Source organism: Amblyraja radiata, chromosome 1 (genome assembly GCF_010909765.2).
Source record: "Amblyraja radiata isolate CabotCenter1 chromosome 1, sAmbRad1.1.pri, whole genome shotgun sequence".
Taxonomy (NCBI): Eukaryota; Metazoa; Chordata; class Chondrichthyes; order Rajiformes; family Rajidae; genus Amblyraja; species Amblyraja radiata.
Window position 1 is genome coordinate 140,079,096 of NC_045956.1, and position 16,682 is coordinate 140,095,777.

General features: G+C 43.8%; 1 protein-coding gene across 1 annotated transcript in view; it reads right to left on the reverse strand.

Annotated features, from left to right (window-relative positions):
* Positions 1–16,682, reverse strand: part of LOC116979772 (myosin-IIIb-like) — a 170,085-nt gene that overhangs the window by 51,255 nt on the left and 102,148 nt on the right. The window contains exons 15-17 of the mRNA XM_033031548.1: positions 12,066–12,177; positions 10,444–10,490; positions 1,539–1,604 (exon numbers count right to left, since the gene is read on the reverse strand). Coding sequence (XP_032887439.1) covers positions 1,539–1,604; positions 10,444–10,490; positions 12,066–12,177 — 225 coding nt within the window. The remainder of the gene's footprint in view (positions 1–1,538; positions 1,605–10,443; positions 10,491–12,065; positions 12,178–16,682) is intronic.

The following is a 16,682-nucleotide window of genomic DNA, read 5'->3' on the forward strand; positions in this document are numbered from 1 at the left end:
ATAATCTGCCTTCCTGTTTTTGCCACCAAAGTGGATAACCTCACATTTATCCACATTAACCTGCATCTGCCATGCATCTGTCCACTCAACCAACCTGTCCAAGTCACCCTACATTCTCATAGCATCCTCCTCACAGTTCACACTGCCACCCAGCTTTGTCATCCACAAATCTGCTAATGTTACTTTTAATTCCTTCATCTCAATCATTAATGTATATTGTAAATAGCTGCGGTCCCATCACCGAGCCTTGCGGTACACCACTAGTCACTGCCTGCCATTCTGAAAGGGACCCGTTAAACAATTTATTTCCTGTCCTTCCTTATGCATATCTTCACATTATACTCTGCTTGTTACAGTTTCCCCCCATTCATTTACACTGTTTTCATACATTTGCAGATATTTTTAGTTTCTTCATTCACCATTAACATCAAACCTGCTGAACTGGTTTGTTATGTTGCTATAATTTGGTGAACTGATCACTATCTCACAGCGACTGAACTCTTTGACACATCTACGAACCTTCCACTGAACTATCACCTCTTAGTAGAGCAACAAGTCATCATCTCCCAGGTAGCCATTGGCTTCATTTCCTCAGATATTCCCCTCTCAAACTCCAGGCTTACACGCACAAACAAGTGCAGTTGCTTCAACATTCTTCCCAACAAGTATAACTGTCCATCTTGATCCATTTCAAGTTATTTTCTGTACAACAAAACCCATTTCTTCCATCTTAACTTTATTCTTTCTCCGCTTGCAGTCTTTTCTCATGTAGGCCTATGACACTTCCCATTCCCTCCACCATTTTGACAGCTTTGGGCTTCCTGGTTCCATCTGTGCCATTTTCACAATGGGTATCCAATCCATCTACACCTTCATGCCACAACTAGATAGCCTGAAGGCCATTTGCTTTGTCCTTGAAAGAAACCAAGCCATTTTCCTTCCACCACCATTCTCACTTGCTAGGCTGAAGATGTCTTTGAATTGAATAACAATTTCTTCGGTTCAAACATTGTTCCAAATCAATGGTGTCAAAATGGGAAACTGTCGCCTTGTAGGAAATGTGGAATAGCCCTTGTTTCACTTCCGTTCCCTCACTTACAATTTTCCAATTCAGGTAACCCATTCACATGTTCCTGTTCCTTTCCCTCCACCCAGGGTCTCTCTGAGAAAATACATTTTCTTTCGATTTCATATTTCTAATATCTGCAGGGTTTTTTTTTGCATTTCAATTATTTTCTTCATTCTGAATCCTCCAACTACTGAAAAAAAATCATCTGTCCTAGAAACCTTCTTCTCTTTTTTCATTGCAATGAACCCTTAAGTTATCTTTTTATTGAGATGTATCTATTGAAATGTTGTAAATTTGAAAACCATGTTGATATTACAAAGCAAACTTAGCTTGGCTTTTCCTGTGGAACAAATATGCAATAGATGATATCCTGATTATTTTCAGGTTGCTGATTCAAGATTTGAAAATAACCATACTTGCATTTAGTAACCTTACTGACGAATAAATAGAATTTAATGTTGATACATACTCTAAATTGAGCTCCAACAGATTGTTTCCTGGTGCTGTTAAAGTTGTCTTCCTTTTTTTGGGAAAGCTAATAAAACAAAAATAAATAGAATTCAAACTTTAGACACAAGTCGGAACTTTACAACATTTCTAAATGCACTTCTTGGAAGCCATTTAATAAATCAAATCTATACAGTAATCAAGTTTGTCCCTGTTCCTTGCTCTCCGTCAGCACAATTGTTATTTAATTATATTTATTAATCAATTAACCTACAAACATTGTGCTGCCCCTGTTGGAACATCATGATGCAGCTGTACAAGATGTTAGTGAGAGCACATTTGGAGTACTGTGTGCAGTTCTGGTTGTCCAACTATAGGAAGGATGTCATGAAGTTGGAAAAAGTGCAGTGGAGATTCACGAGAGCTTGCGTGTAGGAGTTAAAGGGAGAAATTGGATAGTTTGAGGCTTTTTTCTTTAGCGCATAGAAGGTTGAGGGATGACCTTATGGTGCGCAGGATTATGGGGGGGCATGGCTAAAGTAAACTATGTCTTTTTCCCCAAGGTAGGAAATTCTAAAACTAGAGGGCATACTATGAAGTGAGAGAAGAGAGATTTAAGAAGGACTTCAGGAGAAACATTTTCACTCAGAGGCCAGCCTGTGTCATCAGCCAGAAGAAGCTGTGGTTGCAAATAGAATTATGCCTTTCAATAGATCGAGATAGATCTATGGATAGTATGGCAGGGCTGCCAACTCTCACGCTTTGAGCATGAGAATCACGCATTTGAACAAATTCTCACGCTCTCACGCTGATCACAAATTTCTCACGCTGTCGTGAGAAATTCTGTGATCAACGAAAATTAAAAAACTCAGATAAACTGCATGGGCCGCGGGTATTGGAGAGCCGGGGATGAGAGAGGGATGGAAGCATACCAGCGGCGGGGCCAGATGCGGGGAGCCAGCTCTGGCGAGCGATTGACGGGATGGCGAGTGTTTGAGGGCTGGCGAGTGTTTGCGGGGCTGGCGAGTCGCTCGCTGCAGCTCCGGCCATGGAGCAGCCTCAGTGCAAGAGTCCCGGGCCATCGGAGGCGTTGCGCCACTGCCGTGAGATTCTCTGTGCCGATTCGGCACAGAGACTCTCAAAGGGAGGTGAGAGAGAGATTGGGGAAAGACAGGGAGACAGGGGAGAGAGAGAGAGGGGGTGAGAGAGAGAGAGAGGGGAGAGACAGAGGGGGAGAGAATGGGGAGAGAGAAGAGGGAGAGGGAGAGGGGTGGAGAGAGAGGGGGAGAGAGAGAGGAGAGAGGTGGGGGAGTGAGGTGGGAGATGGGGTGGAAGAGAGAGAGGGGTGAGAGGGAGGGGGAGGGAGAGATAGAGAGGGAGAAGAGTGGGGGAAAGAGGAAGAGAGAGAGGAGACAGAGGGAAGAAAGAGGGAAGAAAGAGAGAGAGGGGGAGAGAGAGGGTAGGAGAGAATGGGAGAGAGAGGTGGAAGAGAGAGAGGGGGAAGAGAGAGGGGGAAGAGGGAGAGAGGGGGGGAAAGAGAGAGACGGGGAAAGAGAGAGGGGGGCAAAGAGAAAGAGAGGGCAGAGAGAGAGGGGAGAGAGAGCAAGAGCAGAGTGAGGTGGAAGGGAGAAATGGGGGAGAGAGAGGTGGAGAGAGAGGGGGAGAGGAGGAGAGAGGGGAGAGTGTGTGGAGAGAGAGCAAGCGGGAGAGAGAGGGGGAGAGAGGGTGAGATAGAGAGGGAGGTAGAAAGAGAGAGGGGGCGAGAGAGAGGGAGAGGGGGGAAAAGAGGGGGGAGAGAGGGGGAGAGAGAAGAAAGAAGGGGAGAGGGGGAGCAAGATGGTCCCTGCCTCAACTACCTCTCTGGCAGCTTGTTCCATACACCCACCACCCTTTGTGTGGAAAAAGTTACCCCGTAAAAATTTACCTCTTAAAAGTACTTAATACAAAAAACATTGAAATCATACTTCTACAATGCACTAAAACATGATTTTAATACAGGTTCACAATCTCTTATCCGAAAACTTTGGGACCAGACACTTTTCGGATTTCGGGATTTTTCGGATTTCGGAATGGAAGATTTTTAGCGTAGATTTTAACGTTTAATGGGTAGCTCAGTGGTAGAGTGCTCGGCTCGTGGCCGCAAGGTCGCGAGTTTGCGCCTCGATCCCGGCAGTTAAAAATGTTCGGTTTTCGGAGCTTTTCGGTTTTCGGAATTTCGGATAAAAGATTGTGAACCTGCACATCAAATTTCAAGAAGTCCCTACCCTGGGAGGGGGGACACCCTACTTCCATACCCTCTCCCCACTCGGTTGCTCCACTCCCTCACCGGGTACCCCCAAGGCCAGTGATCAGTGATCGCTCAGCCTCCCCACTTTCAAAAAGGCTCCGCGGCCCCTGGTTCAGACGGAGAACACTGCCAGATGTGAGCGGGGAACTGAGGTCAGTTGTCCGTGATGTCTGGATCCCAATGCTCAGCGCTTCATGTTTTGGAGTTGGCTAATGTTATTGGCTTGGAATTATCCAGGGGGATGGGATAAGTGTAATATTAAAATGACATGCAAGGTGTCAGGCTGTCTGTCACAACATACAGCCCCGATAACCCATTATTTCCTACAGTTAAATATTGGGAAGGTAGCACTATTGTCATTTGCCACTCAACTATTACGTTTGTTTACCTCACTGACTATTTCTAACCCACCCCCCCCCAATTCCTTTGACAAGTTAAATAGAAATGTCCCCAATTTCGTTGTTTTATTGATTGAACACGTAGATGAACATCCTCAAGGAGCGTAATCAGATGGAAACTGATTCAGATGCGATATTTAAGAGCTTGTTCAAAGAAGGGGCATATTTTAAAGGAGTGACAGAGATACTTGCTGGAGAATGTGTGAGGAGATTATTATTTGTCTTTAGTTTTAGCTTGAACCAGGCCATCTGAAGATTCAAGGTTTAATATAGTAATCGTGCTGATACTGACCCCAACCAACCACTTAATGAATATCATCCATTCCGGAGGTTTTACTTTTATGATGCCATTTAAACTTCACTTGGATTTCAATCACTTAAATGTAAAAGTAATTGGGAATGGGGAGCATTGGAACAAAAATTTGCCCTCGGTATATAACTGCAATGTAATAATGTATACATGTGGTAGGTGCAATCAAAACAAGATCTGTTTATCATTGTTGTGTTATGAATACCACAGAAAATATTATGTAATCTCAAGATCACATTTAATAGAATAATATTGCTTAAATATATAGTTATTGTACTTTGCATTTCGGAAAATTCTCAGCTGAGAGGAAGACAGCAAAATACTGAAAATATTGGGGGTGAAAATGACTTCAGGTCAGTTTGTTACGAATATGAAAGAAATGGTAACTGAATACTTATACAGCTGAGTGACTATAATTTTATGGATGAGAAATTGTGCTCAACCAATTGATGACTTCTTTGACAAAGTAACTAGCATATTAGATAACAAGGAAGCCAATGAATGTTGCTAATTTTGTTATACATAATTTGGTCTATGAAGTGCCCCATAAAAGATTACTGCATTAGATAAGCACATGTGGACTTGAACGTAATAGGTTAAGTCCAGGGAGTCAGATATGGGGCTTTATGTGCGAGCCAGATATATTGTCAGTGCAAAGGGGCTAGGAGCAAGGCCAAGTGTGCATCCAGAGTCAAGGTCTGGAATAGTACTAGGTGTGCAGTCAAAGCTGGGACCAGGGGAGTGTTCAGCACTGGGAACCTAAGCAGGTAAGCAGCTATGATCAGGGTAGAATATGGGGCCAGGTGGAAGGCTGGACTCAGGGTCAGGAATGAGAGAAGGTATGCAACTGGAGTCAGGCCAGGAGTAGTACCAGGTGTGCAGTGAGACCCAGGTTGGTCAACATGGGCCAGGTGTTTTATTATAACCTGATTCCCATACATGAATATACTAAGATCATCCATGTGCTGCACCTGTTGATCAGAGCCTGGGCTCTACTGTGGAATGTAATTAGGAATGTAATTTAGTGTAACCTTATTCATAGCTAATCCAATTTAAAGCATATATATTGCATTCAAGTGTAAGTTAAAAGACTTGCTACAGTATGCACCATGTTGCACAATTTCAAGCTGAAGAATGCAAAAGTTCCATACCAATGGGAGGGGGGACACCCTCCTCCCACACCCTCCTCCCACACCCTTCCCCCACCGGTCGCTACGCTCCCCCGGGCTTGGTCTCTTGCAATTTCTCACTCCCAACTCTCACCCAATGTTGGCAGGCCTGCAGTATGGTGGGTATATGGAATAAGCTGCCAGATGAGGCAGGTGCCATAACAACATTAAACAGACATTTGGAGAGGTACATGGATAGGGAAGGTTTAAAGGGATACAAGGCAAACACAGGCAGGTGCAACAAGCGTAAATGAGGTATCTTGGTTGCTATGGACAAGTTGGATAGAAGGGCCTGTTTCTGTGCTGTAGTGCTCTATGACTAACTTTTAATCACCAATATAAGGAGCATCTTTGTAAACAAATTACACGAGCTCTCACATTGGATTCTTCCTTTCTTTAACCATTTTCCTTCTCCACTCACCAAAGGACCTTAAAGTTTAACAGAGTCAAATGCAACATAAATATTTTGGCCAGCTGCTCATCCAGCAACTGTCAGTTGGTTTTAAATAAAAGCTGCTGTCTTTTCTGGATCTTTCCTCACAGATTCGATCAACAAGGAGAACAAAAACTAGCTTTCTTATATATTTATTTCTGATTCCTTCCTCCGTGCCATTATTATTTATGCTTATTTATTCTTGCAGTTCCTCTTGTTTTAAGGGATCAGTGATGTTATACATTCTAGCTCACCGTCTCCACCAGCACAGATTAAAAATAGCCAGAATCAGAATGTTACATATAGTTCAAGTTACAAACATTGTAATATCTATAATGAATGCTACCACTTAAAACATTTATTTGCAACCACAATCAAAGTTCATTAAATGATAAAATGCAGGCAGAGAAGATAACTTTAACTTGGCATCACGTTGGGTATAGAGATTGTGGGCCATTGGGACAGTTCCTGTGGTGTTCTGTTCTAACCTGCACTTTTTAACTATTCATACTGTTATATCAGGGACTGGATTGTTTTTATTGTTTTTATTATGTGTGAAATGTTTAAGTTTTATGTGCGATGCTCCGGTATTCCCTGGGAAACGTCTTCTCATTTTGCACTGTACAATTGTTGCTTTGCAAGATGACAATAAAGGTTGATTGATTGATTGATTGACAACACTTTAAATGCTTTGAAAGCACATCGTCTGTTTGCAACACAGCCTGGCTCAGTAACTCGAATGTCCAGGAACGCAGGACATGGAGGTGAATAGGACAGGTAGGTGGATAGTTTTTAAGGTGGTGTATACTACCACTGCTTATGCAGAGGTTCTCAATAATAGACAATAGGTGCAGGAGTAGGCCATTCGGCCCTTCGAGCCATTCAATGTGATCATGGCTGATCATCCCCAATCAGTACCCCGTTCCTGCCTTCTCCCCATATCCCCTGACTCCACTATCGGTAAGAGCCCTATCTAGCTCTCTCTTGAAACTATCCAGAGAACCAGCCTCCACCGCCCTCCGAGGCAGAGAATTCCACAGACTCACAACTCTCTGTTAATATCGCAGGCAGTCTAACATCCTGGTATTTGAAACAAGTAGGGCCACAAACTGAATAAAAGATGGAACAAAAAGGGGTTAAAAATCTACAGGGCCATGTTGCTGAAGCAAGACGTGATAACATTTGAGACAATTATAACGGTTCAAGGAGATTGCGGGAGAATACTTTGATCGTGATAAGGAATGGTTCAGATCAGCAGAACAGGTAACAGGACTGGTATAAAATTCAATATAAAATGTATTTTTTGGAAGAAAAGGGAGAAGATGGCTCTGGAAATTGGGTAGACAGTAGATAAGATTGAGAGTAAATAAGTCACAGAGAAAACGAGCAAAGAAGAGAATTTGTGGTTAACTTGACAAAGTAGGAGGGAAATAAATCTGTACCCTATCCATTCATTCTTTTCCTCCAAGCAACTCACTCAGCTGTGCTAGTAACCAATATACCTGGACAGGCTGTGGTTTGTGTGTCCTCTTTCTTAAATTAAGTCTTGTTAGAAAACCAAACAATGAATTGGCAAATCTTGCAAATATATGGGATGTCGGAAATGGGGCCCATTTAAGTTTAACTTTGTGCATACTAGGTAAAAAAACTCTGATGATAAGATAAGCTAGTATGAGAGATTAATTTTGATTCACGATGTACACAATGCTCTGAAAATAGAAATAGTATTGTCCTTCTGCAGAAGTCTCTGAATGAAAACAAAACAATGCTGGAGTTACTCAGCAATAGGTAGAATCTGTGGCGAGAAAGCAAAGCTAATGATTAATTTCATTGACCTTTCATCAGAACCGGAAAAGTGAGAAAACAAGTGTGCTTTAAATTGCAGAGAGGGGAGTGGAAAGATGATGTTTATGCACAGGTGGAGTCACACATTGCTCAATGATACAAATACTGTAGTGATGTAGCGATGAATTCCAGTTCATCTATGATCTTGGTTACTCCATAGATTTGAATGCCCAGACTTCATCAGAAGGCTGAACACACACAGAGGCGTATGATCGTACCCAGGGGTTTCATCCATCAGCCAAAACCAGCGGAGATGCTTTGCCCTGAGGCCGAGTTACATAGAAACATAGAAAATAAGTGCAGGAGGAGGTCATTCGACCCTTCAAGCCACCCCTGCCAGTCATTGTGATCATGGCTGATCGTCCCCAATCAATAACCAGTGCCTGCCTTCTCCCCATATCCCTTGATTCCACTAGCCTCTAGAGCTCCATCTAACTCTCTCTTAAATCCATCCAGTGACTTGGCCTCCACTGCCCTCAGTGGCAGGGAATTTCACAAATTCACAACTCTCTGGGTGAAAAAGTTCTTTCTCACCTCAGTCTTAAATGGCTTCCCCTTTATTCTAAGACTGTGGCCCCTGGTTCTGGACCCGCCCAACATTGGAAACATTTTTCCTGCATCTAGCTTGTCCAGTCCTTTTATAATTTTATATGTTTCTATAAGATCGCCCCCTCGTCCTTCTGAACTCCAGTGAATTCAAGCCTAGTCTTTTCAAACTTTCCTCATATGACAGTCCCGCCATTCCAGGGATCAATCTCGTGAACCTACGCTGCACTGCCTCAATCACAAGGATGTCCTTCCTCAAATTCGGAGACCAAAACTGGACACAATACTCCGGATGTGGTCTCACCAGAGCCCTATACAACTGCAGAAGAACCTCTCTACTCCTATACTGAAATCCTCTTGTTATGAAGGAAACTTCACTCGGAAACTGCTCGGATGCAGGACTGCCCGGAATCTCATTGGATGTGGAATACCGGGATGGAGTCACTGGAGACATCGGGTGTGGAGAGCAAAGGTTGGTTGGGGGGGTGAACCATGGTAATGCCTCTAGCGTCTGTAAGGTAGGCTTCAGGAGGTTGTTCCCTGGACACAAAGATGGCCGGTGAGGAGAAGAGAGAGACGACAGTACACAGGCCCAGACGGTCGTGGGCAACAGAGCTGCTCCGGTAGAACAAACACATGTCAATCCGGACTTTGAACTTGATGTAATGGTGCCAAACATGGCGGCGCTGGCATTATATGCAGAATGAATTTCACAATGTAATATTTAATGAACCAGAGCAACAGGTAGAAGACAAAACAGCCGAATGCTAGAACTGTGAGATGCAGCCTTTCACAATTATTGAACACGTTACTGTCCTCTATGGAAGATCCCAAGCTTCCAGCTGTCCACCATTGCAACACATCATTCTCAGCATGCCCCAGTGTGCCGTTCAGCAGAAGGTCATCCCAGCGTGCTGTGGCCATACCTGACATCAGGCCAGGCTTGCCTGCTGCGGTTCTGGGAATCCGCCCGTAGAGGGAAGCCGCCGAGCCCGGCCCCTGCAAGTGAGTCGGAATCACACAGTGGATCGATAAGCAGGCTAGCCACTGGAGACAGTACAGTGGAGTCGGCCGCTGGAGGCCTTGCAATAGCCTGGGGCTCGGCCGGACCGGACACCACTCCAAGAAGCTGTGTGCGTGGACCAGATGCAGCCTACTGCGGCACAGAGTGGTGGAGGACATCAACGGTTATGCTTGTCTAGGTCGACCCTGTAACGGCGCCAGGACAATGGGCCTTCATGGCCAGGTTAAGAACTACACTTATGACAACTGGGACTCGGAAATGTTGCCAAATCTCTCGACTCCGTATACTGTCTCATAGTGCTATGCATGTACCATATCTGGGATGCTTATCTAAGATATATGTAAGTGCTTATGTATGGTGATACTTGTGCTGAACTACATACAAAAATGGATTTCACTGTACCACTGTACATGTGACAAATAAAATACAAGTGAACCTACTGTATTCCCCCCCCCCCCCCCCCCCCTTCCGCCCCATCCACCAAGCTCTGTCTTTGGTTTGGTTTGTGTTGCTATGAAGCTTAATGTAATTTCGAGGAACAACAGCTCATCATGCACGACATTGCAGACATTGAGCTCAAAACTGAATCAACAGTTTTCTCTGCGATAAAATTACATTTCCCTTCCCCCACAGTTGCCACCCAATCCTTTAAATAGTTCCTGTATTCCTCTTTATTTCAGAATTCTAGCAACATAAACATGATTGTTTTCTCACTTTTCCAGTTCAGATCAACGACCTTTCATCAGGAATATTAACTGTTTCTCTCTCCTTAAATACTACCCGATCCACAAGAATCTCCAGCATTATTTCAGATTTCTCACATCTCCTTCGCTCCTTAGATGCTGCTGCACCCGCTGAGTTCCTCCAGCTTTTTTGTGTACAGCCGTTTTTTATTTTTGGTTTGGAATAACTTACTTTTGGTCTTTGATGAGCCATTAGGGTTCCTGTTCTTGACACTGTAGCTGTAATTAAAAATTAATGTTAGTAATACATAAACTGGAATCATTTTCATTATATTTATCCAAAAATGTGCAAGTCCCCCCCCCCTCCCCCTGTGAAATAACTGTAATGAAACAAGCAGGAATTGAGGATTTGGACCAATGATGGAGAAAGAACACTCCAACCATATAAAATGAAAAGACCAATAAAACAGCAACAAAATAACTAAATAGTGAATCTCATGCCTTTCTACCTCACGATGGGTATCCCTTTAACAGTAGTCAGGCCTAGAGAACTCTAAGGCCTAGCACCGTTCTTTATCCCGATGTGAGGTGAAGTCCGGTGAGCTCAGTGCAGCACCCACCTATGTCCTCAGCAAACCTGCGTTTCTTAAATAAGTTAAGTTCAAGTTACATTTATTATCACATGCACCAATTGATACAGTGATATTTGAATTAGCATACAGACATACGAATAAAAAACACAATACACGATAGAGTTTAAGATAAACATCCCTACACAGCGGAATCAACGCTTCCCACTGTGAGGGAGGCAATAAAGTTCAGTCATCTTCCTCATTGTTCATCCGTGGTCGGGGCCTCTGAGCCCTCAGCAGTCGCCGCTACGGTGGCCCGATGTTCAGGCTCTCTCGCCGGGATGATCGGAACTCCAACATTGGAACGGAAGAACACTCTCAACGGCTTGGAGTTTCCGAATCGGCCATTTCGTACCGGAGACCGTGGCTCCCGAAGTCCGCAGGCCAAGCTGGGCGGAGATTCAACACTGGCGACCCTCGGCAAAAGATCCCAGGACTCTGCAATGTTAAAGTCAGCGCCACCCGCGGCTAGAAGCTCCGCACACCACAGCTCCACGGTGCTCAAGGCAGCAGGCCCAACACTCCGGAGCTTCAATACGTGATCCCCGGTAAGGCATTGTCCCGCTTCGCGATGGAATTCAGTGCTGCGCCGCTGCTGAAGTTCTGGCCGGTCTCTGGAAGGAAAGGCCGCGCCAATTCAGTTGGTAGGCCGCGAGGGAGGGCGAAGATGCGACCCCTCCCACCCCCCACATAAAAAAGACTAAGAAACCTCCAGAAACATACTTTAAGACAGACTAAAAATAACAAAAAAGGTGAAAGGACGGACAAACTACTGGCGAGGCTGCCACGTGCAGCGCCTCCCAATAAAACTAGAAATGGGAATGGGGGTTATTTTGTCGAGCAAAATCTCAGATTTTGTGTCTATCATTGGTCTAAACCTGCATCAGCCGTTCCTTTTTTATTATATTTCCTACAATAATCCTATTTTTTATTCTCCCCACATTCCCACCAACTCCTTGCATTCAACCACTCACCCTGGAGTTATTTACAGCAGATAATTAATTTACCAACCCAAGGGTCTTTGAGACATGGGAGAAAACCGGAGCATCAAGGGGAAATCCATAGTCACCAGGACAATGTGCAAACATCACACAGATTGAGCTGGGTCACCGTCACAAGTGCAGTGAGTGAGTAGTTCTACTTAATCCACACTTTACTGAGGCTTAGAGATCACTGCACTTAACTGTTTAACTTGATCCAAAATGGTAGGAATAACATTTACCTGTAAAAAGTACGCTTAGCAGTGGAGTGATGCTATTAATAAACAGCCCTCGAATACTTGCTGGGATAGTGTCTCTATTTTTTTCCAAAAACCCAGATGCATTGTATTGGACCTGTGGAGGAAGACTAATCAGTTAAAAATGACAAGTTTACTAACAGTCCCAAGTTGTGCAAAATATCTCAAATGGGTTTCAGATTCTCCACCAAACAACTCATATAGTCTTCCCCTTTAGTTACTTGGTTTGAAAATATATTTATTTATATACTCATTAAAAATGGTAGATTAAAATAAATTGGTCATGATCGGTTACCATTCTTGCTCAACCCATCCATGGGTTGGCGGCGCGACCGACGTCGCAGCGGCCTCTGCAGTCCGTCTGTCTTTTTTTATTTTATTGTCCTGTTGAGTGTATAGTTTGTGGTGGGTTTTTCACTGTGTATGTGGGGGGGGGGGGCGGGGGAGTGGGTGGGGGAAACTTTTAGATCTCTTCCCTGTACGTGGACCCGACCTTTCCCTGTCGGGTCTCCGTTGTCATTGGGGCCTAGCACTGTGGAGCGGCCTCCAACCGGAACGACAGCTCAAGTCACGGAGCCTGCGGACCTACCATCGCGGAGCTGGCCAGCTTCGGAGCGTGGAGAGCTGTGGTGGCGCGCTGCTGCGACCCGGCTCAGGTGGATGGTGACACCGGGAGCTCGCGGGTCCCCGGTGGGAGACCGCTTTGCGGGGCACCGGCAACGGCGACTTCTCCCGCTCGAATTGCGGGGTTGAGAGTGACCTGGAGCGGGGCCTTACATCGCCCGGCGCGGCTTTAGATGGCTGCGGACTTGCTAGCGCCCGCCGGGGGCTCCGACATCGGGACCCGGAGCAGGGCCTTACATCGCCCGGTGCGGCTTTAAGTCTCCGTGGGACTTGCTAGCGCCCGCCGGGGGCTTTGACTTTGACTTCGGGAGAGGAATGGAGAGCAGAGGAGAGACAAGACTTTGCCTTCCATCACAGTGAGGTGGAGATTCACTGTGATGGATGTTTGTGTTAATTGTGTTGGTGTGTGTCTTGGTTCTTTTCTTGTATGACTGCAGAAACCAAATTTCGTTTGAACTTCATGTGAGGTTCAAATGACAAATAAACGGTATTGTATTGTATTGTAACAAATACAAAACATACACCTTAAAAATTAAACAGCAAAATATAGAGATGGGGAAATGGGAAATCAGACAAGGAAAGGGCACAGCGGGATGAGGTACGGAGAAAAGAGAGCAGTTGGAAACAGCACAAGAGCAGAGCGGGCGGGGGAAATGGGGAAAGTGGCAGGGATATGGGTAACTGGAAGGAATGTGTGGAGGGAATGTTGTGGAGGGAATATGCAGCGTTGGAGCAGTGGCGGAAGATGGATTAACGAATGTGGGAATACTTTTATAAGTTATTAACATTTCATAAAACTTTACTGAGTGGGAAATAATTAAATTTACATTAGTCTGGTGAGCATTCGAGCTCTCCCAGCTTTGGCAGTTGGGTTGGGTTTGTTTACACAGCTTCTGAAGTCAGCTAAACACCAGGAATCTTTTGTGTACACAGATAGCTAGCTACCAATCATTTTACTGGAAACCACAGCAACTCTGAAATGTTGCTGCATTTTCAGCAGCGCTGCTTTGGTTACAATGAACAAGCAGCTAAGTCATTGCTTTTATTATGCTGCCGAGTCAAAAACCCACCATATGCCAAGTCATTTGTGGTGTTGAAGGATCAGTGGGAGACTGCTGGGGAACAGGCAACTGGTGTTAGAGCAGATTTGGAGCAACTGAGGGTCTGTACAGCAAGCAATGGAGGATTTGTGCCAATAGCCAGACGGACTGAGATCAATCTCAATCATAAAGTTAAACTAAGTGATTTAAGGTAGCACAACCAGTTAGACAAATATAATCTGCTTTCTAAAGCGAAAAGGTCCTAAATTAAATTCATCTATGCAAGCTATCATAATTTTACTACCTCACTCAAAGCTATTAATAATGTTAAAACTATGCCTTCTGGATCTTGATTCTCCGACCACAGATAAAATCACCTTATCAATTTCTCTCATGATTTTATAAACCTCCAAGATCAATCTCCTGCGCTACAAGGAATAAAGTCTTAGCTTGCCCAATCTCTACCTATAGCTCAGGCCCTCAAGTCCTGGCAAAGTACTTGTAAATCTTCTCTGCCCTCGTTCCAGTTTAATGACAACCTTTCTGTAGCAGGGTGAGAAAAACTGATCACAAGACTCCAAATGCAGCCTCCAACCTTTCCTCACAAGATAATGCATTTGTTCCAGATAGTAGTCTATTGAATCTTTGCCAATTTGCTTCCAATGTAGTTGTCTCCTTCCTTAAATAACGCCAGGCAGTACTCCAGATGTGATCTCACCATTGCCCTTCATAACTGAAGCATAACATCCTTAATTCTGCATTGAATTCCCATAGCAATAAAAAAAATGTGTTCTGTTAGCTTTCACCATTTAGTCAATATTCTTCATTTTTATTTTTACTGCCAAAATGGATATTTTCACATTTTTCTGCCTGATGCTCAATTTGCATGATCCTTTCCCATTCATTTCTGTACATATATACATTTATAGCCTCCTCATGTTGGTGATGATACATTCGTTGTAGGCCAGATCAACAACAATGAGACAGCATACAGGAAATAAATCAGAAATTTCTGTTGTCGTGTCAGAACAACAGCCTAACCCTTACCGTTAGGATTGTTGACCAAATGAACCAGGTGTGGGGATGCGAGTGAACATAGCTGTGTGTGTGTGTGTGTGTGTTGACCAAATGAACCAGGTGGGGGGATGCGAGTGAACATAGCTGTGTGTGTGTGTGTGTGTGTGTTGACCAAATGAACCAGGTGGGGGGATGCGAGTGAACATAGGGGGGAGTGTCTGTGTGTGTGTCTGTGTGTGTGTCTGTGTGTCTGTTTGTCTGTGTGTGTGTGTGTCTGTGTGTCTGTGTGTGTGGTGCTGACGACTTTCAGCCCCCAATTTCTGTTCTGCATCTGTGTTGGCATCAGTGGCCTATTTTTTATCTCTCTGTGTCCTTGTTTCCTGTCATTGGCAGTTCATGCTAACTAATAAATGGTTATCTGGATGCTTTCACGAGAGAGCTAGATATGGCTCTTAAAAATAGTGGAGTCAGGGTTATATGGGGAGAAAGCAGGAACGGGGTACTGATTGGGGATGATCAGCCATGATCACATTGAATGGCGGTGCTGGCTCGAAGGGCCGAATGGCCTACTCCTGCACCTATTGTCTATTGGTATATGTGTGCTTGCACTATTTGCACATTTATTGGTCAACACAAAACATTGTAGATATTACAATAAACTATTAATAATTTTGAATAAGTGAAAAGTTTTTTTCAATGATAACCCTGAAGTGCTCCAATCATTTATTTTGTTTTCGCAGATCATAAGTATTAGGATTAGAAGTAGATCATCTGGCCTTTCAAGCCTGTACTACCATTCATCAAGATCATGGCTGATCTTCCACCTCAGCTCCTTTATCTTGCACTATCCTATAAGCCATTGATCCCCTTAAAATGGAGAAATCTACCAATGTCTATTTGGAATGAATCTACATGTAGAAACTCCATCTTAAACAGTAGAATTTGTAAAAAAAATTGCAAGATGATAATTCATCCACCATCTTCATTGTCATCTCATTCAAAATTATGGGACATAGATTAATCCTTGGGATTTATTGGTTTTGTCTCACCGCCCTCTCTAGTACTATTGTTTTACTGATACCACTTTCTTTTAATTCAGATTATTTAACTGGAAAAAATAGGTAAAAGACCTACGTTCCATTAGAATTATTATAATTTGTTTGACATGTAATCACCCTTCTTTTTGAACCTCTCTCAATACTATATAACCATTAATGTAGATAAAGTAATGCAGCTCAAGAAATCTTCAATTAAGAAATTAAATATGAATGAATTTAAAATGGAATTAACATGACATCATGATTTCAGGGGATATGGGGAGAAGGCAGGAACGGGGTACTGATTGTGGATGATCAGCCATGATTACATTGAATGGTGGTGCGGGCTCGAAGGGCCGAATGGCCTACTCCTGCACCTATTGTCTGTTGTCCTCTTGTCTCTCTCGGAATTAAACTTGTAATTTTAAAAATAAACTTGAGCCAAGATATTGTTTGCAGCTAATTATCTGGGGTGTTGTTTGCTGAAACCACAAATAACATTTTCCTGATACTGAAGCAGCTTAATTGCATTTTAGCAGTACAAGATTTAAAAATAGAGAAAGAGTCAATGGTTTCGACATGACGGAATTACAATTAGTAAAATGCATGAACAACAATTTTTAAACTTTTGGGGACAATGCAGCACATTTGTGGACAGCTGAGCCAAATGTCGCAGTTTACAGGATCGCAGTTTATCTTTATCACCCAGAGAGTTATGAATCTACGGTATTCTCTGTCACAGAAGGCAGTGGAGGCCAATTCACTGGATGTTTTCAAGAGAGTGTTAGATTTAGCTCTTAGGGCTAATGGAAGCAAAGGATATGGGGGGAAAGCAGCAACGGGGTACTGATTTTGGATGATCAGCCATGATTATATTGAATGGC